Source organism: Bos javanicus, chromosome 1, assembly GCF_032452875.1.
Source record: "Bos javanicus breed banteng chromosome 1, ARS-OSU_banteng_1.0, whole genome shotgun sequence".
NCBI lineage: Eukaryota > Metazoa > Chordata > Mammalia > Artiodactyla > Bovidae > Bos > Bos javanicus.
Window position 1 is genome coordinate 151,919,462 of NC_083868.1, and position 25,158 is coordinate 151,944,619.

Consider the following 25,158-nt stretch of genomic DNA (forward strand, 5'->3'; position numbering starts at 1 on the left):
TTAGTATGGGGATCAGCCCAAGACGCCTCAGACTTTACCACTCATGGAAACCACGTGGGGATCTCATTAAGGATGCGGAGCCTGATGGACTGGGTCAGGGAGAAAGGTTAAGATTTGGCTTTTCTCACAAACCTGGGTGAGACTGATGGGTTGCTGGTCCCGTGAACACACCTTGAGGAGTGAAGAGTGATGATGACAAAGCATGAAAAGCATATAGCATGGTGGCTGGACCTTCATAGGTGCTATCAACAAATGGAAGCTTTCCAATTTCACAGGTGGTTGCCAGGCAAAGGCGCACTAGTAATGCCCTTGAGGAGACAGCAGTAACAATGGCCTGCATTTTGCATACACAGAAAGTGTCAGTGGTCCCGGTAAACACTACCTCTTGTAGCTCTCACAGCACATCTGTGAGTTTATCCCCATTTCACATGTGACCAAATTGAAGCGCCAGTGACAAATCACGTGTCCAGATTACACAACGGGCAAAGCCAGAGTTTAAAGCTTCATTGCCTAATTCCTTTCCTTGGCTTCTGATCCTGGTGGTGCCTCTTGGGTGGTAACAATCTAATCAAAACCAGCAGCCCGACAAGGCCTCCACAGCAGGTCATCTGATGGCCTCTGAGTGTCTGTCTGGACAACCCAGCACATCCTTCAGAAAAAAAGGAAAAATAATGTCCTCCTGCAACTTTTCTGAATTCTAAATTATACCATTTTTAAATTATTCCCCCCAAATCCCTTTGGCCTTCCTGTTAATACTTTCATATTCTACAGCTAATGGCTTTTGTCTCCATGATAGCCAATTCTTAGGATTTTTTTTTTTAAGAGCAATATACAGAAAGAGAAATAGAGCCAGTTCATAAATCTTTCTCACAGTATTCTTGTATGTATGTGTGTGTGTATGTTAGTAGCTCAGTCGTGTCCGACTCTTTGGGACCCCATGGACTGTAGCCCACCAGGCTCCTTTGTCTGCGGGATTCTCCAGGCAAGAATACTGGAGTGGGTTGCCAATTCCTTCTCTTGTATAGGTAAAACTAATTAATACACAAGAGGAGCTGAGAACGTCTCAACTATCTTATTTTCCTATTTTTGACTTTTGAATTAAAATCTCATTGTGAATGGGGATTCCAGACCCTGAGAAACTTATTTTCTTCTCTGTGCCTCAGTTTCATCATCTGAAAAAATATCAGTCATCTCTTTGAGTTGTTATAAGGATTATATGAATCTATACATGAGAAGATCTTTGAATAGCACCTGGATCAATAAATATGAGCTATTTTGAAAGCTATTGTTTCAAAGGAACAAATACTAGGTTTTTTATAAAGAAAAATGAAATTTAAAATGAGGCACACAAGTTGCATTTTCCCTGTAATGCTCCATTTTTAGACTTTAAAAGAGGGTGCAAATTAAGTCTTATGTTTTGGGACACAAGACAATTGGACATTTCTTAATGGGATTCAGCACAAATAGCCCAAGTGTTACAATACTGCTTTAGTTAGACCTCAGGTTGATATAATGGATGGCTTAAGAAATCTTTCCAACATGGCCCACAACTTCCAAGCATGTTTAAACAGACTGAGAAATTAGGGCATCAGTTCAGTTCAGTTCAGTCGCTCAGTTGTGTCCGACACTTTGCGACCCCATGAATCGCAGCATGCCAGGCCTCCCTGTCCATCACCAACTCCCGGAGTTCACTCAGACTCACGTCCATCAAGTCAGTGATGCCATCCAGCCACCTCATCCTCTGTCATCCCCTTCTCCTCCTGCCCCCAATCCCTCCCAGCATCAGAGTCTTTTCCAATGAGTCAACTCTTCACATGAGGTGGCCAAAGTACTGGAGTTTCAGCTTTAGCATCATTCCTTCCAAAGAAATCCCAGGGCTGATCTCCTTCAGAATGGACTGGTTGGATCTCCTTGCAGTCCAAGGGACTCTCAAGAGTCTTCTCCAACACCACAGTTCAAAGGTATCAATTCTTCGGTGCTCAGCCTTCTTCACAGTCCAACTCTCACATCCACACATGACCACAGGAAAAACCATAGCCTTGACTAGACGAACCTTTGTTGGCAAAGTAATGTCTCTGCTTTTCAATATGCTGTCTAGGTTGGTCATAACTTTCCTTCCAAGGAGTAAGTGTCTTTTAATTTCATGGCTGCAGTCACCATCTGCAGTGATTTTGGAGCCCCCCAAAATAAAGTCTGACACTGTTTCCACTGTTTCCCCATCTATTTCCCATGAAGTGATGGGACCAGATGCCATGATCTTCGTTTTCTGAATGTTGAGCTTTAAGCCAACTTTTTAACTCTCCACTTTCACTTTCATCAAGAGGCTTTTGAGTTCCTCTTCACTTTCTGCCATAAGGGTGGTGTCATCTGCATATCTGAGGTTATTGATATTTCTCCCGGCAATCTTGATTCCAGTTTGTGTTTCTTCCAGTCCAGCATTTCTCATGATGTACTCTGCATATAAGTTAAATAAGCAGAGTGACAATATACAGCCTTGACGTACTCCTTTTCCTATTTGGAACCAGTCTGTTGTTCCATGTCCAGTTCTCACTGTTGCTTCCTGACCTGCATATAAATTTCTCAAGAGGCAGATCAGGTGGTCTGGTATTCCCATTTCTTTCAGAATTTTCCACAGTCTATTGTGATCCACACAGTCAAAGGCTTTGGCATAGTCAATAAAGCAGAAATAAATGTTTTTCTGGAACTCTCTTGCTTTTTCCGTGATCCAGCGGATATTGGCAATTTGATCTCTGGTTCCTCTAGTTTATACAATTATTTTAAATTGAACAACCATCATTTTTTGAGAAGCTTTAGAATACTAAGTTATTCTAGAAAATAAAATAACATAGAGATGAAAGACAAAAAGCCCCACAGATCATCCAAGGGAGCCCTCGGGCAGATAATTCAGAAGGAAAATTACAGGATATTCTCACTCCACTAACTCAATTCCACACGGGATAAAGCACAGAGTAGGGAAGGTAATGGGATGCATTATGCCTGGTTGTGAAGAAATGAAGATTTTCTGAAAGGCTCTGAGGATGTGACAGTCGTTTTTATGGTTTATCTCCTTGCCAAAGTCACCAGAAACAAAGTCATTTGCTACATTTGAGCTAGCAAGTGCCACTGAACATCCTTTCTAAATGTTAAATTTAGGGCACAGAGTGATCCCTCCACATCTTGGGACAAGAATATGTCTAAGGAATGAAGAGGAGAGTGGAGCAACAACAACAGCAAAGGGTAGAACTGAGATGCAAGCACCTTGCAGCTGGCAGGGAACGAAAAAGCTTTTGCAGGTGACGGAAACTGTCTACAGAGATAAAAGGCAGCCTACTGAATGGGAGGATGTATCTGCACACCGTATATCCAACAAGCATGGAAAGAATGCATACGACTCAGCACTGAAAAAACCACCTGACTACAAAGTGGGCAGAGGACCTGAATGTTTTTCCAAAGACATACAGACGGCCATGTGTGAAAAGACACGTGAAAAGATGCTCAACATCGCTAATCACCAGGGAAATCAAAACCGCAATAAAATATCATTTCATCCTGTCAGAATGGGTATCATAAAAAAAAGAACAAGCTCTGGTGAAGATGTGGAGAAAAGGGGAGCCTCATGCACTGTTGGTGAGAATGTAAACGGTGCAGCTGCTGTGGAAACAGTACAGCGGTTCCTCAAAAAACTAAAAATAGAAGTACCATATGATCCAGCAACTTGGTATTTACCCAAAGAGAACAAAATACAGGTACCAAAATATATGCACACTTGTGTTCATGGCAGCATTATTTACAACAGCTATGAAATGAAGGCAGCCCAAGTGTTCCTCAATAGATGGATGAATAAAAGAGATGTGTGTGTGTGTGTGCGCGCGCTTCCCCGGTGGCTCAGACGGTAAAGAATCTGCCTGCAATACAGGAGACCCAGGTTCAATCACTGGGTCAGGAAGATCCCCTGGGGAAGAGAATGGCTACCCACTCTAGTATTCTTGCCTGGAGAATTCCACAGACAGAAGAGCCTGGCAGGCAGGCTACAGTCCATGAGGCCACAAAGAGTTGGACATGACTGAGTGACTAACACTTTCATTTTCACACTTATGTATCTATCCATGGAAAGAGGGGACTAGATATATACAGGCTTCCCAGGTGGCACAGAGGTGAAGAGTCTGCCTGCCCACGCAGGAGGTGCAAGAAACACGGATTCAATTCCTGGGTTGGAAAGATTCCCTGGAGTAGGAAATGGCAACCCACTCCAGTATTCTTGACAGGGAAACATCACAGACAGAAGAACCTGGTGGGCTACGGTCCACGGTCTCACAAAAAGTAAGACACAATTGAGTGACTAACACATTGCGTGCGCACACACACACACACACAGATACACACACACACAGATACACACAGATACACACATACACAGATACACATACACACACAGATACACACACACACAGACACACACACACAGATACACACACACACAGACACACACACAGATACACACACACAGATACACACACACACAGATACACACAGATACACACACACAGATACACACAGATACACACAGACAGATACACACAGATACACACATACACAGATACACACAGATACACACACACAGATACACACAGATACACACATACACAGACACACACACACAGATACACACACACACAGACACACACACAGATACACACACACAGATACACACACACACAGATACACACACACAGATACACACACACAGATACACACACACACACAGATACACACACACACAGATACACACACACACACAGATACACACACACAGAGATGTGTATACACAGACACAGAATAGAATAGTAGTCATAAACAGAAGGAAATCTTGCCATATGTGACAACAACATGGATGGACCGTAATAGATGGTACTATGCTGCTGCTGCTGCTGCTGCTAAGTCACTTCAGTCGTGTCCAACTCCGTCTGACCCCATAGACTAAGTGGACTAAATCAGATGGAGAAACAAAATTACAACATGATTTCACTCATGTGTGGAATCTAACAAATGGACAAACATAACACAACAGAAATAGACTCGTAGATACAGAAAACAAACAGGTGGTTGCCAGAGAGCGTGTGTAGGGGGATGAGAGGAGTCAGTGAGAGGGGTTAAGATGTACAAACTTCCCATTACAAAATAAATGACTCACAGGTATGAAACGCAGAGTGTGGGGGAGACAGTCAATAACTACGCAATGTCTTTTACGGAGACATATCATGACTAGACTTACTGTGGTGATCATTCTGTAACGTATAAAAATATTGAATCACTATGTTGTACACACCTGAAGCCAATAAAATACTGTAAGTCAAATATACTGCAATAAAAATAATAAGGCATAACTTGTGTCTTGGCAAAATTCTGCTAGCCTTTTCCCTGCTTCATTTTGTACTCCAAGGCCAAATTTGCCTGTTACTCCAGCTATCTCTTGACTTTCTACTTTTGCATTCTAATCCTCTATGATGAAAAGGACATATTTTTGGTGTTAGTTATAGAAGGTTTTGTAGATCTTCATAGAACTGGTCAACTTCAGCTTCTTTGGCATCAGTGCTTGGGGCATAGACTGGCATTACTGTAATGTTGAATGGTTTACTCTGGAAATGAACCAGAATCATTCTGTCTTTTTGAGACTGAACCAAAGTGCTGCATTTTGGACTCTGTTGTTGACTATGGTGCTACTCCATTTATTCTAGGGGATTCTTGCCCACAGTAGCTGACACAACGTCATCTGAATCCCATTCACCCATACTCTTCCATTTTAGTTCACTGGTTGCCACAATAACCCATCAACAGCACAAGAAGCATTTTAGTTCACTGATTCCTAAGATGCCGATGTTCACTCTTGCCATATCCTACCTGACCATGTCCAGTTTACCCGGATTCATGGACCGAACATTCCAGGTTCCTATGAAGTGTTGTTCTTTAGAGCATCAGACTTAATTTTCACCACCAGACACCTCTACAACTGAGCGTCATTTGCTCTTTGGCCCAGCTGCTTCCTTTTTCCTGGAGCTATTAGTAATTGTCCTCCCTTCTTCCACAGTAGCATGTTGGGCACCTTTTGACCTGAGGAATTCTTCTTTCAGTGTCATATCTTTTCATCTTTGTGTACTGTTCATGGGGTTCTCGCAGCAAGAATACTGGAGTGATTTGCATTTCCCTCCCCCAGCAGATCACATTTTGTCAGAATTCTCCACTATGACCCATCCGTCTGGGGTGATCCTGAATGGCATCACTCATAGCTTCACTGAATTATGCAAGCCCCCTCACCACTTCAAGGCTGTGATACATGAAGGGGAGAACCACGCCAAAAACATGCTCTGGTCATAATAAATACCATTTTCCAACAACAACAAACCCTTTCCAACAATCCCTTTCCCACACCTTTTTCCAACACAAGAGATGACTCTACACATAGAAACTACCAGATGATCAATACCAAAATCAGATTAATTATATTCTTTGCAGCCAAAAATGGAGAAACTCTATACAGTCAGCAAAAACAAGACTTGAAGCTGACTGTGGCTCATTTCATGAGCTCCTTATTGCAAAATTCAGGCTTAAATTGAAGAAAGTAGGGAAAACCACTAGGCCATTCATGGATTACCTAAATCAAATCCCTTATGATTATACAGTAGAGGTGATAAACAGATTAAAGTGACTAGATCTGGTAGACAGAGTGCCTTAAGAACTATGGAAACAGGTTCCTAACATTGTCCAGGAGGTGGTGACCAAAACCATCCCAAAGAAAAAGAAATGCATGAAGGCAAAGTGGTTGTCTGAGGAAGCTTTACAAATACCTGAGAAAAGAAGAGACACAAAAAGCAAGGAAGAAAAGGAAAGATATACCCAACTGAATGCAGAGTTCCAGAGAATAGCAAGGAGAGATAAGAAGGCCTTGTTCAATGAACAGTGCAAAGAAATAGAGGAAAACAATAGAATAGAGATCTCTTCAAGAAACTTGGGAGATATCAAGGGTACATTTCATGCAAGGAAGGGCATGATAAAGGACAAAAACAGCAAAAACCTAACAGAGGCAGAAGAGATTAAGAAGAGGTGGCAAAAATACACAGAAGAACAAGACAAAAAAGGTCTGAATGACTGGGATAACCATGGTGGTATGGTCACTCACCTAGAGCCAGGCATCCTGGAGTGTAAAGTCAAGTGGGCCTTATGAAGCATTACTATGAACAAAGCTAGTAGAAGTGATGGAATCTCAGCTGATTTATTTAAAATCTGAAAGGATGATGTTGTTAAAGTGCTGCACTCAATATGTCAGCAAATTTAGAAAACTCAGCAGTGTCCACTGGACTGAAAAAGGTCAGTTTTCATTTCAATCTCAAAGAAGGGCAGTGCCAAAGAATGCTCAAACTATTGGACAATTGTACTCATTCCCCATGCTAGTAAGGTTATGTTAAAAATCCTTTAAGCTAAGCTTCAGCAATATGTATACTGAGAACTTCCAGATACACAAGCTGGGTTTAGAAAAGACAAAGGAACCAGAGATCAAATTGCCAACATTTGTTGGATCATACAGAAAGCAAGGGAATTCCAGAAAAACATCGACTTCTGCTTCATTGACTAAGAGAAAGCCTTTGACTATGTGGATCACAACAAACTGAGGAAAATTCTTCAAGATATGGGAATACCAGACCACTTACTTATCTCTTGAGAAACCTATATGCAGGTCAAGAAGCAACACTTAGAACCTTACATGGAACAACTGACTGGTTCAAAATTTGGAAAAGAATTTGATAAGGCTGTAGATTATTTAACTTATATACAGAGCACATCATGGGAAATGCTGGGCCAGATGAATCACAAGCTGGAATCAAGATTTCTGGGAGAAATATTAACATCAGATATGCAGATGATACCACTCTTACAGCAGAAAGCAAAGAGGAACTAAAGAGCCTCCTGATGAGGGGAGTGAAAAAGCTGCCTTAAAACTCAACATTTAAAAAATCTAAGATCAAGGCATCTGGTCCCATCTCTTCATGGCAAATAGAAGGAGAAAACGGAAACAGTGACTGATTTCTTTTCATGGGCTCCAAAATCACTGCAGATGGTGACTGCAGCCATGAAACTAAAAGACGCTTACTCCTTGGAAGGAAAGTTATGACCAACCTAGACAGCATATTAAAAAGCAAAGACATCACTTTGCTGACAAAGGTCCATACAGTCAAAGCTATTGTTTTTAGAGCAGTCATTATGAATGTGAGACTGAGACCATAAAGAAGGTTGAGCAACAAAGAATTGATGCTTTTGAATTGTGGTGCTGGAGAAGACTCTTGAGAGTCCTTTGGACGGCAAAGAGATCAAACCAGTCAATCTGAAAGGAAATCAACCCCCAATGTTCATTGGAAGAACTGATGCTGAAGCTGAAGCTCCAATATTTTGACCATCTGATATGAAGAGCTAATTCATTGGAAAAGACCCTGATGCTGGGAAAGATTGAAGACAAAAGGAGAAGAGGTCAGCAGAGGATAAGATGGTTGGATGGCATCACTGAGTTAATGGACATTGGTTCAGTTCATTTGCTCAGTCATGTCTGACTCTTTGCAACCCCATGAACTGCAGCACACCAGGCCTCCCTATCTATTACCAACTCCCAGAGCCTACCCAAACTCATGTCCTTTGAGTTGGTGATACCATCTAACCATCTCATCCTCTGTCGTCCCCTTCTCCTCCTGCCTTCAATCTTTCCCAGCATCAGGGTCTTTTCAAATGAGTTAGCTCTTCACATCAGATGGCCAAAGTATTGGAGTTTCAGCTTCAACATCAGTCCTTCCAATGAACACCCAGGACTGATATCCTATAGGATGGACTGGTTGGATCTCCTTGCATTCCAGGGGACTCTCAAGAGTCTTCTCCAACACCACAGTTCAAAAGCATCAATTCTTCAGCACTCAGCTTTCTTCACAGTCCAACTCTCACATCCATACATGACTACTGGAAAAACCATAGGTTTGACTAGACAGACCTTTGTTGGCAAAGTAATGTCTCTGCTTTTTAATATGCTGTCTAGGTTAGTCATAACTTTCCTTCCAAGGAGCAAGCGTCTTTTCATTTCATGACTGCAATAACCATGTGCAGTAATTTTGGAGCCCCCAAAATAAAATCAGCCACTGTTTCCACTGTTTCCCCATCTATTTGCCATGCAATGATGGGACCGGATGCCATGATCTTAGTTTTCTGAATGTTGAGCTTTAAGTCAACTTTTTCACTCTCCTCTTTCACTTTCATCCAGAGTCTCTTTAGTTCCTCCTCACTTTCTAAGTGTTGAAGTTCCTCTTCACTTTCAATGGCCATGAACTTGAGCAAATTCTGGGAGACAGTGGAAGACAGGTAAGTGTTGGGGGCCAGAGTGAGGCACTCGGCCCGTGGCAAAAGTCATGAGGAAGGAGGCTCGACATACGCAAAGGTGGGATCGAGCCTCAGGAGTCCCCCTGGAACTCCTCGAGCATCTACCCCCATAACCAGAGCCTGCCTACTTTACTATTTTGTGCTCTCACCTACACCTCTGACTTTACGGGGGGCTGTCCCCCACCACCTCTTTCGGAGAAGGAGTTAACCTTAGAGCTCCAGTTAATAAAAACTCCTGGGCGTGACAAGAGTGTTTTAACCTACAAACTCCTCTGAAGGTTCTCTAGCCTGCCTGACAGGCTTGTCCAGCCACATGTGATTGCTCACAGCCTCCCAACCGTGAGAGGCACGAGATGCTTTAAACCTTCTAAAAACAGGTTCCTTAGAAAAGTTAGAAAACCATTAGTATAAGTATAATGGGCTGATTAGAAATTGTATTGGTGAAGGGTTTTTCATTTGTTGAGCCAATGTTTGTTGCTAAGTCTCCACATCCCCTGCCCTTATACACATTAATGAATATATAGAAGAAATAAATATTAACCTTTGATATAAATCACGTTAGACCTTAGGCTAAGTAAATTCTTTCCTTAACTAAAACCCACTACACCCTCACCCTATAGGAATGTAACTTTATTTGGGTGGTGTCTGTTTTAAGAATAATCACCCCTGGAGAAATAAGTGTCCTGGTTGACTGACTGCTGTCACAAGGAGAGGGTCATAAATTGTCAGCAGGCCCCCTGGCCAGAAGATGATGTAACACCCCTAAGACCTCTGTATACATTTGTATGAAGCACCTGACTTTGATAAAAGTCAGGACTGCTGACCCCACGTGACTTTTGCATAACATCTCAGTGTATAAAAGTAGACCATGGAAAATAAAGAATTGGGATCAGTTTCTCGAAATACTGGTCCCCCCATGTCACTCTCTCTCTCACTCTGGCTGACTCTCCATCTGGAGCACGGAACCCACCAAGCTTACTAATTTTGCCTGGGCTTCTAAGATCCGACCGGGGAGGCCTCAGTGTCTCCTCTCCTTCGGGAGAATGGAAGGACGCCTGCGGCCTACGTAAGTGGTGCAAGCTTCTTGTCTTGAAGTTTTATTGGTCTCCCGCGTAAACCAAGCTACTCAGCCTCTTTTCTCCACTGAGTTTTCCTACTGAGCTATCCTCATTCTATTACTCTTTACATCTTTAATTAATATCTAATTGAAGCTACTGTATCCTGATCCTCGCCGATGCCGTCCCCGCTTCGAACTCCCTGGATCAGCTGGGGCTGGACCCCGGCAGGGAAGCCTGGTGTGCTGCAGTCCATGGGGTAGCAAAGAGTTGGACACGACTTAGTGACTGAACGATAACAGCTTGTCTGACTCTGCCTTTACTAATCAATTCAAGGCAGTTACTGAGAGTTGCCACCATCCCCTACCCATTCCTGTCCAGACATCCTGGGAGGCAAGAGGGACTGAAAACTAAAGATATTTTGTCCATCCTTCTCAATAGTTTACAAGCTGTCACAATTTTACCTATTGATTCCTAGAAGCATAGTCACAGCTGTGTCAACAAAACCTCCCACCTCCCACACAAACTGCACATCCAACCTTCAGAGAAAACTAAATAGTCCAGCACAGGTGACTTTTTTAGCTATTAGATTGAACCATATGATGTTTCCATTTCTGCAGGTCAGAAACAGTTGAATATTGCCAGTGGAACATAGCTCAAGCTGCTTTGCATCAGCCTCCTGAAATCACTTAAGAAGGCAATCGTCTTTCATTCTTATAAATCATCCCAGATGTTCCAGAAGAATGGTTTACATGGGTTTTAGTTAGAAAAGTCAAGTTTAGAGACTAGATCGATGAATACAGTGTGGTACATGTAGCAAGCCAACACATGGTTACCAAAGGGGAAAAAGGAAGGAGGGGTAAGTTAGGAGCTTGGGATTAGCATATGCACACTCTTATATACAAAGCAGATAAACAACAAAGATCTACTGTATAGCACAGGGAATTATATGCAACACCTGTGGCAATCTATAATGGAAAAGAATCTGAAAAAGATTCATAAATATATATATGATATGCATATTCATATATATATATATATCTGAATCATTGAGCTGTATACCTGAAACACAAAACTATAATTCAACTATATTTCAATTTCAAATAATAAAGTGTGGTATATACATACACTAGAAAACTTTAGTTTTAAAAAATTACTCAATAAAAAATTGATCTATATGGATGAACAAGAGAACAGACGGTAAATTGAGTGAAAGAAGCCAGATACAAAGAGATACATGCTGTAGGATTCAATTTGCATTAAGGACCAGATGGAACCATTCGATGGTGACAGAAGCTGGAAAGGTCATATGAGCAAACATACAGAATGCCTCAAATATTCAGTTACCTTGAGCTATGTCTTGGTCATTGGGCTTTAAACACATATAAAAACCCATCTAGCTGTATCCTTAAAATCACTACCCCTTATCCACTTTGTATATGGATTTTATGTATGCGTGTGCTGAATGCTGAGTCACGTCCAAATCTTTTGAGACCCTGTGGACTGTAGCCCACCAGGCTCCTCTGTCCATGGGATTTCCCAGGAAAGATTACTGGAGTGGGTTGCCATTTCCTCCTCCAGGGATCTTCCCAACCCAGGGATCGAGCCTGCGTCAGGTGGATTCTCTACCACTGAGCCACCAGGTAAGCCCCCAAGTTTTATATCCCAAGTAAAACGGAGAACATAAATTACAGTCAGTGGACCACCCCCAACCCCCCGCCTCATCATACAGGTTAGCAGAGTGGGTAAGCACCAGCTATTAAGGTAGATAAAAATCGGCCAGCACCTAACAAGACATTTGACCTGTGATGACATACTTAACCTGTCTAAGCCTCAGTATTCTCATCTCTGAAATGGAGCTCTACGATGACATCTACCTTATAGAGTTTGAGAGGAGTTCAATAAGACTCTTTAAAAGGCACACGGCATGGAGTATATACTCGATGGCTACTCCAAGGATGGCCACTAGGCACCAGCAGTAATGCTGGCAGCAGAGTCTGTAATGAGACATCCCCCTAACCCTGCACCTGTCTCCCACACACACACATACATCAGTTTCTGGAGAATTCTTCCCCTGACCAGCTCTCACTCCCTACAGGGTAAGCACTAACCCCTGGACCCCTGCCAGCCTCAGTCCCACACTCACCAGCAGGGCATCCGGGAGGCCGTGGTCCTCCGTGAAGGTGATGACCGCAGCAGTGATGTCCAGCGCACTGAGCTCTAGCATGGCGGTGCTAATAGAACCTGCATCCGGGGTCAGGCCCGCCTGGAAGAACACTGCCACCTTCCTCAGGAGGCGGCCCGCACGCACGCGCTTGAATACGTGTCTAGCCACAAACCTCATGGCGTCCCCAAGGCGCCGGCTGCCAGATGACCCTGCCAGCGACAGCCCCCTGACCGCCTGCAGGAGCGCGGGCCCTGCCTTGCGGTCAGAGAGGCGAACCAGGTAATCGGTTCTGTTGCTGTAGGAGACAATGGCCACCCGCGCACCCACGGGGCAGTTACTCCCACTGATTTCCATCTTCATCAGCAGAGACAGTAAAATGTCTCTCATCCTCTCAAAATCCAACCGGGAGACGTCATCTGACGTGTCCAAGGCGAAGACCACCTCGGTCGGGAACGCTGGGCATTTGGAAACACCTAGACATGTGGAGACACAGATTTAGGACTGTCTGCGATGCCTGTACATGGGTGAAGGCCGGAATGAATATTAACAAATGTTATTTACCTGCTGAACAGGCTGGAAGGGAAATGATTTGGGAGAGAAAAGAGGACATTGTTAATTGACATAGGCAAAGACACTTTTGCCAGCATTGATATGAAAACCATCTCCTCTGAGAAATTCAAGCCTCTATGACTCCCGCCTGAGTGTGGCAGAGACCTCAGCTTGCTCTCCAATATCCACTCCCCCCTTCTCCCCATAGCAAAAGAAACCCAGTCTTTGACTGGGTATGTGGCTGCCTGGAACAAAGACTGCATTTCTCAGTGGGATAGCATCTTACTCCAAACAGGTATACTTTTCCTTTCTTTACCTGCTGGCTGAAGCTTGACAGACATCTTGGGTCATTAGGTGATATGGGAAACAGCACCCCTGCCCCAACGTCAGAGGGAAACAGTGGAAACAGTGTCAGACTTTATTTTTTGGGCTCCAAAATCACTGCAGATGGTGACTGCAGCCATGAAATTAAAAGAGGCTTACTCCTTGGAAGGAAAGTTATGACCAACCTAGACAGCATATTGAAAAGCAGAGATATTACTTTGCCAACAAAGGTCCAGCTAGTGAAGGCTATGGTTTTTCCAGTGGTCATGTATACATGTGAGAGTTGGACTGTGAAGAAGGCTGAGCACCGAAGAACTGATGCTTTTGAACTGTGGTGTTGGAGAAGACTCTTGAGAGTCCCTTGGACTGCAAGGAGATCCAACCAGTCCATTCTGAAGGAGATCAGTCCTGGGATTTCTTTGGAAGGAATGATGCTAAAGCTGAAACTCCAGTACTTTGGCCACCTCATGTGAAGAGTTGACTCATTGGAAAAGACCCTGATGCTGGGAGGGCTTGGGAGCAGGAGGAGAAGGGGACGACAGAGGATGAGATGGCTGGATGGCATCACTGACTCAATGGACATGAGTCTGAGTGAACTCCGGGAGTTGGTGATGGACAGGGAGGCCTGGCGTGCTGCGATTCATGGGGTTGCAAAAAGTCGGACACGACTGAGCGACTGAACTGAATTGAACTGACTGATATTATAATACATAATTTATATTATTATATGTTATATAATAAAGAGCCTGTACCCCTGAGCACCATGGCACTCCACCAACTCCAGACTGACTGTCTCAGGCTCTGATTCAAGAACTATGTTTGTGTCCCTGCTTTTGAGCTGAGTCACACTGTACTGAACTTAAATATAATACATTGAGCTACTCGGAAACTATATACACACACACATATGTATATACACACCTATCTTAAACCATATCTATAATAAAATATAGTAATATTAGTAATTAAGTATTAATATTGTGTGTATTAGCTGATCAGTCATGTCCAACTCTTTGTGACTCTGTGGACTATAGCCCACCAAGCTCCTCTGTCCATGGGATTCTCCAGGCAAGAATACTGGAGTGGGTTACCATTCCCTTCTCCAGGGGTTCTTCTGACCCAGGAATTGAACCTGGGTCTCCCACATTGAGGCAGATTCTTTACTCTCTGAGCCACTAGTGAAGCCCAAGTATTAATATTATATTATTGTTTATTAATTTATGTATTAAGATATTATTAATAACAATTATTAATATGGTGCACATATTATGTATAAATGTGTATACACAAGCAATATATTTTAATGGAAGATACTAGAAAACAAAAATTAAAATCACCCTTAATTTATCACATACATGTGTATGTATATATGTATAATTTGTTTGGGGCTGCCATGGTGCCTTAGCAGTAAAGAATCTACCTGTCAATGCAGGAGACTTGAGATCAATCCCTGGGTCAGGAAGATCCCTGGAGAAGGAAATGGCAACCCACTCCAGTATTCTTGATTGGGAAATCCCATGGAGGGAAATCCAGAGGAGCCTGGCAGGCTACAGTCCATGGGGTCGCAAAGGGTTGGACACAATTAAACAACAACAATACATGCTTTGTTTTATTTTATAAGACTTGGGGCTTATGATATGTTCTATACTGAATCTTTTTTCACTTCATATATGATGAACATCTATTCTTTCCATCAACAAATTTAGAGCAATATCATCTGGAGAACTATGATGTGTTGTGCCAACATCCCTTTGTGATGAGAATACTTGAACCTTGCATATCTGTCCAATTACAGCCCCAAATGAGTCTCTACAATTATGGCTTTTGATAAATATATTGTCCAGTGGCTTTTCAGAAAAGTTGTGCCAATTGACATGCCTACATTTCTCAACCTTGGATAGGGACTTTTTTCTCATCTTAAAAATATTTCCAATTTGAAACAAAAAATATCTTATTTTAATTTGTATTCTTTGACTGCTTATGAGGTCAACCATTGTTACAGGTATGTTGTAATTTTTCTTTCCTGAATCCTCCATTCATGAGGTTGACCCATTTTCAATCTAAAAGGGTTTTTTACATTCAGGTTTAGCAAATTATGAAGTGCCTGTTTTTGTAGATGAAAATGATTGAGTAGCTGTGATTTTACATATTTCAACATGATGGAGTAAGGAAGTTAGAGCGTTTCCCTGGATTCATGGCTTATATTGCATATGTTTTCCCACTTTTTTTCTGTATATTTTCTACTTCACACTGCTTCTGAATGTAAAAGGAGTTTCACCTTTAACTTTGAAACTTTTTTCCTTTGTGGTCAAGATAATGGTATTATTCTTTATGATTTCTAGGAGAAGAAAAATCCAGAATCTTTCTGAACAGCAACTGAATGGGAGTGGACAGAACATGGGAGATTTAGTGTAAGAGGGGTGGGATGGTTTGGGAGAAAACCCAAACTAAGCAACTTGCCAAGTTCATGTTCACTTCCCAATGCCAGTGTATATTATAGGTGCAAATATCCTGGAGTACACTGAAGACAGTCAATGAATTTCAATCTGGGAACATGACAAGCATTACTTAAGATTTGAGGATTCATAGTTTCATTTTTAAAACATAAATGTCAATTTAAAAGGACCCATTAGTTACTGAAGGCTCCTTGTTGATCTCCCTTGCTTAATGGATGAAATAAAAGAACAGAGCTTCTCTTTGCCTGTTTTGTGTTAAGAAGCAGCAAGAAGTGCAAGTGTCCAGCTATCACTGTGTGAGATGCCATGCTGCAGTGGGATTCTTCTTTGCTGTTGAGATACCGTGCCTTTTATCCATTTCATGTGTCTTAACTTCATTTTATTGAAGTATAGTTTATTCATAATGTCATGTTAATTTCAGGTGTACAACAAAGTAATTCAGTTATACACACGTGTGTACATATTCTTTTTCATATTTTTCCCTTGTAGGTTATTACAAAATATTGAGTATAATTCCCTGTGCTATATATGGTAGGTCCTTGTTGGTTATTTTATAAATAGCAGTGTATTAATCCCAAATTCCTAATTTGTTCCTCCCCATTTCCCCTTCAGTAACCGTAAGTTTGTTTCATGTTTGTGGGTCTATTTTTATTTTGTAAAGAAGTTCGTTTGTAACTTTTTTTCTTAGATGCCACATATAAGGGATATCATATGAGATTTGTCTTTCTCTGTCTGACTTCACTTAATATGACCACGTCACTATAATACCACATTTTTTTATCCATTCATCTCTTGATGGACATCTAGGTTGCTTCCATGTCTTGACTACTGTAAATGGTGCTGTAATGAACACTGGGGTGCGTGTATCTTTTTAAAGTATGGTTTTCTCCAGATACACACCCAAGAGTGGGGTTGTAGGATAGTGTGGTGGCTTTGTTTTTAGTTCTTTAAGGAACCTCCATACTGTTCTCCATATCATCCACTTCATTGCTGAGATCACGTTGAAGAAGGTTACTTACCCAAGGGGGAACTGAGCCGAATATATTATAAATTATAAAAGACCCTCCCGAGATGGGCCATGCTTCTCCAAATCCCAGGTGACTTATGCTCCCAAAGCATGATCCATCCCCACTTCACAGTGCTGGCTCCTTTTGAGGCTTTGTAACAACTTACGGCAATTTTCACGAGCAAACTTGATGATTTCACAAGGCTGTTAGAAAGATGGTAAAATAAAGATTATTTAATTTGAAGCATATTCCTCCTCAACCTCATAACTTAGAAACCTTATAAGGAATCAGTGCCTATCTGATGCTTTTTAATCCACAACAGAAAACCCAAAATTTGTCACAGCAGATGAAACTTTCCAGGAAGTTATATTTCTGGATCCAGTGGACATTTTAAATATTTTATATCTAATACACTGCCCATATTATTAGAGACAGGTAGATAAGGGGAACCCTTCTTTTTTTTTTTTTTATCTGCTTAACAAAGGAATGGAATCAAATTTGATTTTGAAGAAGTTTAATCCAGGAATCTCAGCACAAAAAGCAGAGGAATGCCTTCAATTCTTGGGTCTCTACATTAGTGACTCCTGTAACATTTCTTCAGAGCAACAGCCAAGACGTTCTACCCTCAGCACCTCCCCTAGGAACCTTCATTGCTCCCTTGACCCCTTCCTCTCTGCTCTGTCCTCTTCTCCAACCGACCCCATTACGTTCTGCTCCTCAGTTGCTCCACACCCTTCCCTACCTCCCACCACTGTACTTTTGTACCTGGGACGTGAAAAATAACCATAAGGCTGAAATCCTTTTCAGGTGCGCCATAAGACACAGTGGCCTCTACTATACTGCTAAGTCACTTCAGTTGTGTCTGACTCTGTGCGACCCCATAGATGGCAGCCCACCAGGCTCCCCCGTCCCTGGGATTCTCCAGGCAAGAACACTGGAGTGGCTTGCCATTTCCTTCTCCAATGCATGAAAGTCAAAAGTCAAAGTGAAGTCACTCAGTCGTGTCCAACTCTTAGCGACCCCAAGGACTACAGCCTACCAGGCTCCTCCATCCATGGGATTCTCTAGGCAAGAGTACTGGAGTGGGTTGCCATTTCCTTCTCCAATGCATGAAAGTGAAAAGTAAAAGTGAAGTCGCTCAGTCATGTCTGACTCTTCGCAATCCCATGGACTGCAGCCTTCCAGGCTCCTCTGTCCATGGGATTTTCCAGGCAAGAGTACTGGAGTGGGTTGCCATTGCCTTCTCCACCTACTATACTATGTGTTGGCTTATAAATACTCCATAAGCAAGTTTTTTACTTAATTTATTTTTTATTGAAGGATAATTGCTTTACAGAATTTTGCTGTTTGCTGTCAAACCTCAACATGAATCAGCCACAGGTAGACATGTATCCCCTCCCTTTTGAACCTCCCTCCCATCTCCCTCCCCACCCACTCCTCTAGGTTGATACAGAGAGCCCTGTTTGAGTTCCCTGCTGCTGCTGCTAAGTCACTTCAGTCATGTCCCACTCTGTGCGACCCCATAGACAGCAGCCCACCAGGCTCCCCCGTCCCTGGGATTCTCCAGGCAAGAGTACTGGAATGGGTTGCCATTTCCTTTTCCAATGCATGAAAGTGAAAAGTCAAAGTGAAGTCACTCAGTCGTGTCCAACTCTTAGCAACCCCAAGGACTACAGCCTACCAGGCTCCTCCATCCATGGGATTTTCCAGGCAAGAGTGAGTTCCTTGCATCATACAGCAAATTCCCGTTGGCTATCTATTTACATATGGTAATGTAAGTTTCCTTGTTGCTCTTTCCATACATCTTACCCTCTCCTCCCCTCTCCCCATGTCCATAAGTCTATTCTCTTTGTCTGTTTCTCCACTGCTGCCCTGTAAATAAATTCTTCAGTGCCATTTTTCTAGGTTCCATATATACGTGTTAGAGAATGAAGTGAGTCAAAAAGAGAAAGATAAATACTGTATAAGCAATTTTTGCACCTCACCAAAAAAGCTTGTTTGTTTTTTGCACAGGGGTGAAAAGTGAAAGGAAGTGAAAGTCTCTCAGTCGTGTTCAACTCTTTGCAACCCCATGGACTATACAGTCCATGAGATTCTCCAGGCCATAACATGGGAGTGGGTAGCCTTTCCCTTCTCCAGGGGATCATCCCAAGTAGACCTCAAAGTCTTCCTTTCATGCCAACCAGTATTAGTCAAAAACATCCAGATTTAAAATATTATTCTACTCTTTAAAATATTGTTTAAATATTTAAAATATTATTCTGTTCCTTTTACTTGATTTGGCTATAATCAACTAGAGTAAAGTCTATAAACTTTAAAGTATCAAGAGAACTTACAAGAGGAGAAATTAAAGAATTTTTACAGATTTCTATCTTGCAAAGGTGGAAATTTTTGTGTTTTTGAAAAAATAAAGTTTAGAATTAAAATATTCACACCCAAGAGAAACAACAGATTCTATAGCCATTTCAGATACCGGAATAATCAGACAGAGAATATAAAATAACTATGCTTTGTATGTCTGAAGAAATAAGAAAGATCCTTGAAAATATGAAAAAAAAAATCTTTACCTACCATCATATCTACCACACCTTTGGGACCCTTGATGCCCTGGAAAAGACAGAAATGGGTTTCAAATGCAAGCTTGGAAGCCCAACACATTATTCTGAAGACTTGGCAAGAGAACTTGAGAAAGTTTACCAAGGTACAGAGACCACCCCTTTAGGGCCTGAAGTTCTGTCTGACTCCTTAAGGAAGAAGTTCAGAGTGTCTAGGAGAGGTGTCCCAGACCTCAGAGTTCAGGGTGCCCAGGGAGATGCTACAGAAAGACCCTTAAGAGACCAGGTCATTTTGAGACCAGGCCACAGTTGAGGATTAAAATCAGGAAAAGGTCATTCAAGATTCTAAAGTGGACCCCAGCCCTCCCCTGTCCCTCCCCTGCCACCCACCATCACCCTATCTGTTCTCGAGCACACACAAGTCTCCCCTGGAAACCGTCCCAACAGACCCGCCCAACTCCAGCCACCCTGGGACTCTGAAGCTCTCAGTTCTTATTCGGGCTCTGTGAGGTAGTCAGTTGTGACTTCCTGCAGTTCACTATAACCTCCTCAGCCTTTGTTTCTCCATCTGTAAAATGGGCATGGTGGTCCTCCTACTTTTAAGATTTTTGAATCTATCTTTAAGATTTTTGTGCACCTCTCCAGCAAGCACTAAACTGCAGTGAAGGCCGCAGGTTCAACCCACTGCTGACTCCCTGCACCTTCCTGCATGGATGACGTCTGGCCTCATAGGATGAAGCATAATGCAAAATGACAATCACCTCAAGGTTTTTTCTTTCCTACCAAGTGACCTTCCAGGGAATTTTACAAATATCTGTGGACCTGTAACATTGTCAGTTCAGGAAAGATTTTATAAAAGTCATATTTTGTTAGGATTTCTTTCTGGTTTTTGCATAAATGCCGTCACTCATTTTGTTTACAATGATAAGCTCACTCTCCAGTGAACTTTACGTATTATTTTTGCATTTAGACAGATTCATGAATCTTCAGGCACCCTAACATCTTCCCCACATTTAAGTCAAAATATCTATATTTAATAAATACCATATTGTGTAAGGACTTGAAGCTAAGGTCCTCTAAAGCAAGACTGGCCTATTCCCTATAAAGCTCCTCCTGTGCGTTTTAAACGTTTATTTCTTCTTAGAGATGCCTCTCACCAAATCCTCGATAACTGTTATTTTCAAATAAAAGAAAGCAGAAGTCCATGTTACCACCGGTCCTGGAGGGCCTGGGTCACCTCGAGTTCCAGCAAATCCAGGAAGTCCAGCCTTACCCTGAAAATGACCAAACCAAAGGAGTAAGCGCCCCCCTTGAACACGACTTGATTACGACCAATAGGCCCACTTTGAGATTCCAAGTTGTCCTTAGATGCGAGGTCTAATGAGTCTGTTGTGGGCCAATTAGTGGAGTGAGACATGCAGACCGGGGGGAGGCATCTCTGTGAGAACCACTTGAGTCCCCACCGTACATACTTAACCGGAGTCAATATGTGTGCCTTCGCACAAATACTTCCAAACAGAGTCTTACCCTATGTCTCAGTCCTCAGCTGAGACTCGTCACATAATTAAATGAATGCAGGAAATGAGTATTGAGGGTCAGGCATCAAGAGAAAGGAAAAGTTCCTATTAGCTTCTGATCTTTAGTGTCTCAGAAGCAGTCTATGCTGTCCATGGACTCGCTGCTCATCTTACAGGTATTTGTACTGATATTGAATTATCTGCGTGTAACTGACACTTTATCTTTTTAAATTTTAAACAGGAGAGAAAAGTTTAACTGAGAAAGGTAATATTAGCCAGTATAGTCAAGGCTGGGGTCCTTCCAGTACACGTACAGATGTGAGAACAGGACCATAAAGAAGGCAGAGCACTGAAGAATTAATGCTTTTGATTGAACTGTGGTGCTGGAGAAGACTCCTGAGAGTCCCTTGGACAGCAAGGAGATCAAACCAGTCCATCTTAAAGGAAATCAACCCTGAATATTCATAGGAGGGACTGATGCTGAAGTTTGAAGCTCCAGTCCTTTGGCCACCTGATGCAAACAGCTGACTCATTGGAAAAAAACCCTGATGCTGGGAAAGATTGAAGGCAGAAGGAGAAGAAGGCAACAGAGGATGAGAGGTTGAGTGGCATCACCAGTTCAATGGGCATGAACATGGGCAAACTCCAGGAGATGGTAAGAGACAGGGAAGCCCAGAGTGCTGCAGTCCATGTGGTCATGAAGAGTCAAACATGACTTGGTGACTGAACAACAATATTAACCAATAGTAAGTCAGGTTAGACACAGATCAAATTTTTCTTTATGTCCTTGCCAGTCTATGAAAATGCCAATCATAAAGTGCCCAGATAATACACACTATCTTTCCATTCTTCTTTTCTACACTGAACCCTAGTCTGTGTTCTTTTCCCAAAAGACCTAACTCCCTAATGTGGAAGTGTTAGTCACTCAGTCATGTCTGACTCTTTACTACTCCATGCCAGGCTCCTCTGTCCCTGGAATTCTCCAGGCAAGAATACTGGAGTGGGTAGCCATTCCCTTCTCCAGGGGATCTTCTCAACCCAAGGATCAGTCTCCAAGGATCTTTCTCCCACATCGCAGGCAGATTCTTTACCGTCTGGGCCACCAGGGAAGCCCCTATCCATCAGCTAAGCACTACCTAGGTGTGGGGTATCCACCAATTACTTTTTCCAAGAAGGGCTGCGAGTGACTGTGGATCTTCAAGACAGAATCTTCCAAACCTGAAGATTTTAATGGTTTTCATGCAGAATCCCCAAACTACAGAGGAAACATGACTCCAAGTCCACCAAGATGGCAGCCACATTCTTGAGAGTCTAGTCCTAGAATACCTAAGAGAAAGTCAAGGCTTAGAAGAATCTTAAAGAAACAGTAATGTTTGTCCTGCAAACCATCTAGATTTACCAAAGACAAGGGTACCCCTGAAACTGTCTTTAAAAGATTGATACTGCATAACTGAAACTCCAACTTGAATTTTCTGTGTTATGGTTTGGTGAGCTGCACTTACATTCAGGTGATAAATGATAATTTATTAATTATCATTAAGCGGGGAGTGACCAAGAAAGGTGTAGAATATTCTGAGGAGGACATGGGCTTTCTGCTAAAAAACCCATTAACCCAGGAGAAATGGAGTCCTGTGAGTCATGATGTGGCCTCTGTAGACATGGGGAAATTCCTTTGGCTCTTACCCTCTTCCCTCTGATTCCCTTTGCCCCCTTCTCTCCTCGGTGGCCTGGGTCACCATCTTCTCCCTTAATAGAATCAAAAGCAGAACCATGAGTGTAAAGAAAAATAAAGGACAAACAAATGACACACACTGCATACCAGATATCAGGGCCAAAAAGATATCTTCTTACTTGTGCACCAGGGTAGCCAGGAAATCCAGGTTCACCCTAGTGTCAGAAACGAGATAAGGGCTTTGTTTAGTGTCATATGATTAAGGCTTTCTTTGACATTCGTTGGGGGGAAAAGAAGGAACTACAATTTTGAGGAAACAGACTCAGAAACCAGTGCCAGTAAAAACAATGATCACAACGGCTGTTATCTTCAGCTCCTCCCAAGTGGCCGTATTTCCCTTCTACAATTCAACGCAAAACAATGTGCACATGATTTTTACAAATTCCTCCTCCTTCCTTGATGTATTGTATAACAAAACTTTCTCCTTGTGCATTTTTTATCTATCAGTTTAAGTAACCAGAGGTATGATCCAATGGAAACCAAGGGAAGGGGCACTAAATTGCTGCAGGAAAGTAGGTGATCACTGTCAGACCAAAGACATACTACTACCAAGCAATCATTCAGTCAACGAGTATGTATTTAGCACCTACTGTCTGCCAGACATGTCTCTAGGCATTGGGAATTCCATGGTAAACAGAACAAAGATCCTGTCATCAAGGAACTTACCTGCTAGTGAGAGAGAGACATACAGTCTGACAGGGTAAGATCAATGCTATTCCGGAAAAAAGGATTAAGGAACAGATAATGACGTGTAGGGGTGAGGAGTCAGGCAAAACCATTTTGGAGAGGTGGCAAAATTCTTCCATTATTCTTCCAGTAAGAATTACGGAAGCAAGCCAAACAGATGTGCCAAAGAAGAGCATCCAGGCAGAGGAAGGAGTGTGTGAAAACCATAAACAGGAGTATGAACAGGCGCCAAGTCTGAGGAACAGTGAAACAGAACAAGGGTGTGGGGAGGGTGGACTGCAGAGAGTCGTGCAGGTCACAGAACAGTGCGGCTAACTCTGAAAGCCATCAGGAGCCATGGCTGGGCTGTGAGTAAAGAAGTGACATGATCTGACTCTGTATTTTAAACATGGCTCTGGTTCCTTCAAGCAGAGCTAACCAGAAGCGCAGAGGCAGGGAGAACAGTCAGGTGGCGATGACCCTCATTAAGGTAGTGCGCTTAATGCTGGCTTAGCCCAGGGGCAGCACTGGCCATGGTGAGATGGGATGAAATCTCATCCCATGTATGTATTTTGAAGACAGACTCACCCTCATTTGCTGATGGATTAAACGCAGGCAGGGAGAAAAGGAGACTTATTAAAGATGAAACAAGGACCTGTCTTGAGTAACTGGCAGGATGCAGTCTCTACTGCCCATGCTGGGGAAGGCAGGGTGAAGGGCAGGTGAATCAGTTTTGACTGACTGCATGTTTGATGATACTAAAGGATTCAGAGAGATAACTTTGGCCTGGAGTCCAGGGACCTTTCAGGAGGAGGTGAACATTCTCCTCATGCTTTCCTTAAGCCGTGTGCAACAATGTATCTTGCCTGAGAACTGGCCTTTCTTTAGGTCTGGAGTTGATAATTACAGAGTGAGACAGTGTCTTACTAATGGAAATGCTTTTCTTAGACTCTGTGTTAATGATTATAATTGTAGCACATCTTGCATGGAAACCCATATCTCAAGACTTGTCCCCCTGATTCCACAGCAATGGTATATCTTGGTCTGAGACGTTGCTCAGAACCCGTTCTCCCTGGCTAGTCTCGGGCTGGTTATCTCAGGATGTCTGCCTTGGGGGAGGGTTGGGTGGAGCTCTTACGACCTTGAGGTATTCTTTTTTCTCTATTCTCAGCCATCAGCTGAGAAGTACCCAATGCCCTGCTTAAAATAGTGGGGGTGGGTACTCTTCGACCCCCTTCTGATGTCTGTGCAAGAAACTTTTTTCACTTTTTCTTTTTTTCATGAAAAGTCAGACATGACTTTTCACTTTTTCTTTTTCACTTTCACTTTAAATAAAAATCTTTGCCTCACAAAGCTCTTGGTGCCTGAGACTGTCTTTGGTCCCAGAGTGAAATTTTATGCTTCAGAGACGGGGAATCTGGTGGCACCATTCACAGTAAGCCATCAGCATCATTGCTCCCCAGGTGACACTGGTGGCAAAGAACCCGCCTGCCAGTGCCAATGAAGGAGACGTAAGAGAAGCACATTCCATCTCTGGGTCGGGAAGACCCCCTGGAGAAGGAAATGGCAACCCACTCCAGTATTCTTGCCTGGGAAAATCACATGGACAGAGAAGCCTGGTAGGCTACAGTCCATAGGTCGCAAAGCGTCGGACACGACTGAAGTGACTTAGCACGCACGCAGGTGTGATGATGGTATTGTACATTTTTAAAGGCTATTTAG

At 42.7% G+C, this 25,158-nt stretch overlaps 1 protein-coding gene across 1 annotated transcript in view; it reads right to left on the bottom strand.

Annotated features, from left to right (window-relative positions):
- LOC133253004 (collagen alpha-4(VI) chain-like) overlaps positions 1–25,158 on the bottom strand; it is a 119,632-nt gene that overhangs the window by 23,110 nt on the left and 71,364 nt on the right. Inside the window, 7 exon segments of the mRNA XM_061426121.1 lie at positions 12,610–13,103; positions 13,192–13,203; positions 17,133–17,169; positions 19,538–19,573; positions 20,733–20,795; positions 22,722–22,784; positions 22,890–22,925. Coding sequence (XP_061282105.1) covers positions 12,610–13,103; positions 13,192–13,203; positions 17,133–17,169; positions 19,538–19,573; positions 20,733–20,795; positions 22,722–22,784; positions 22,890–22,925 — 741 coding nt within the window.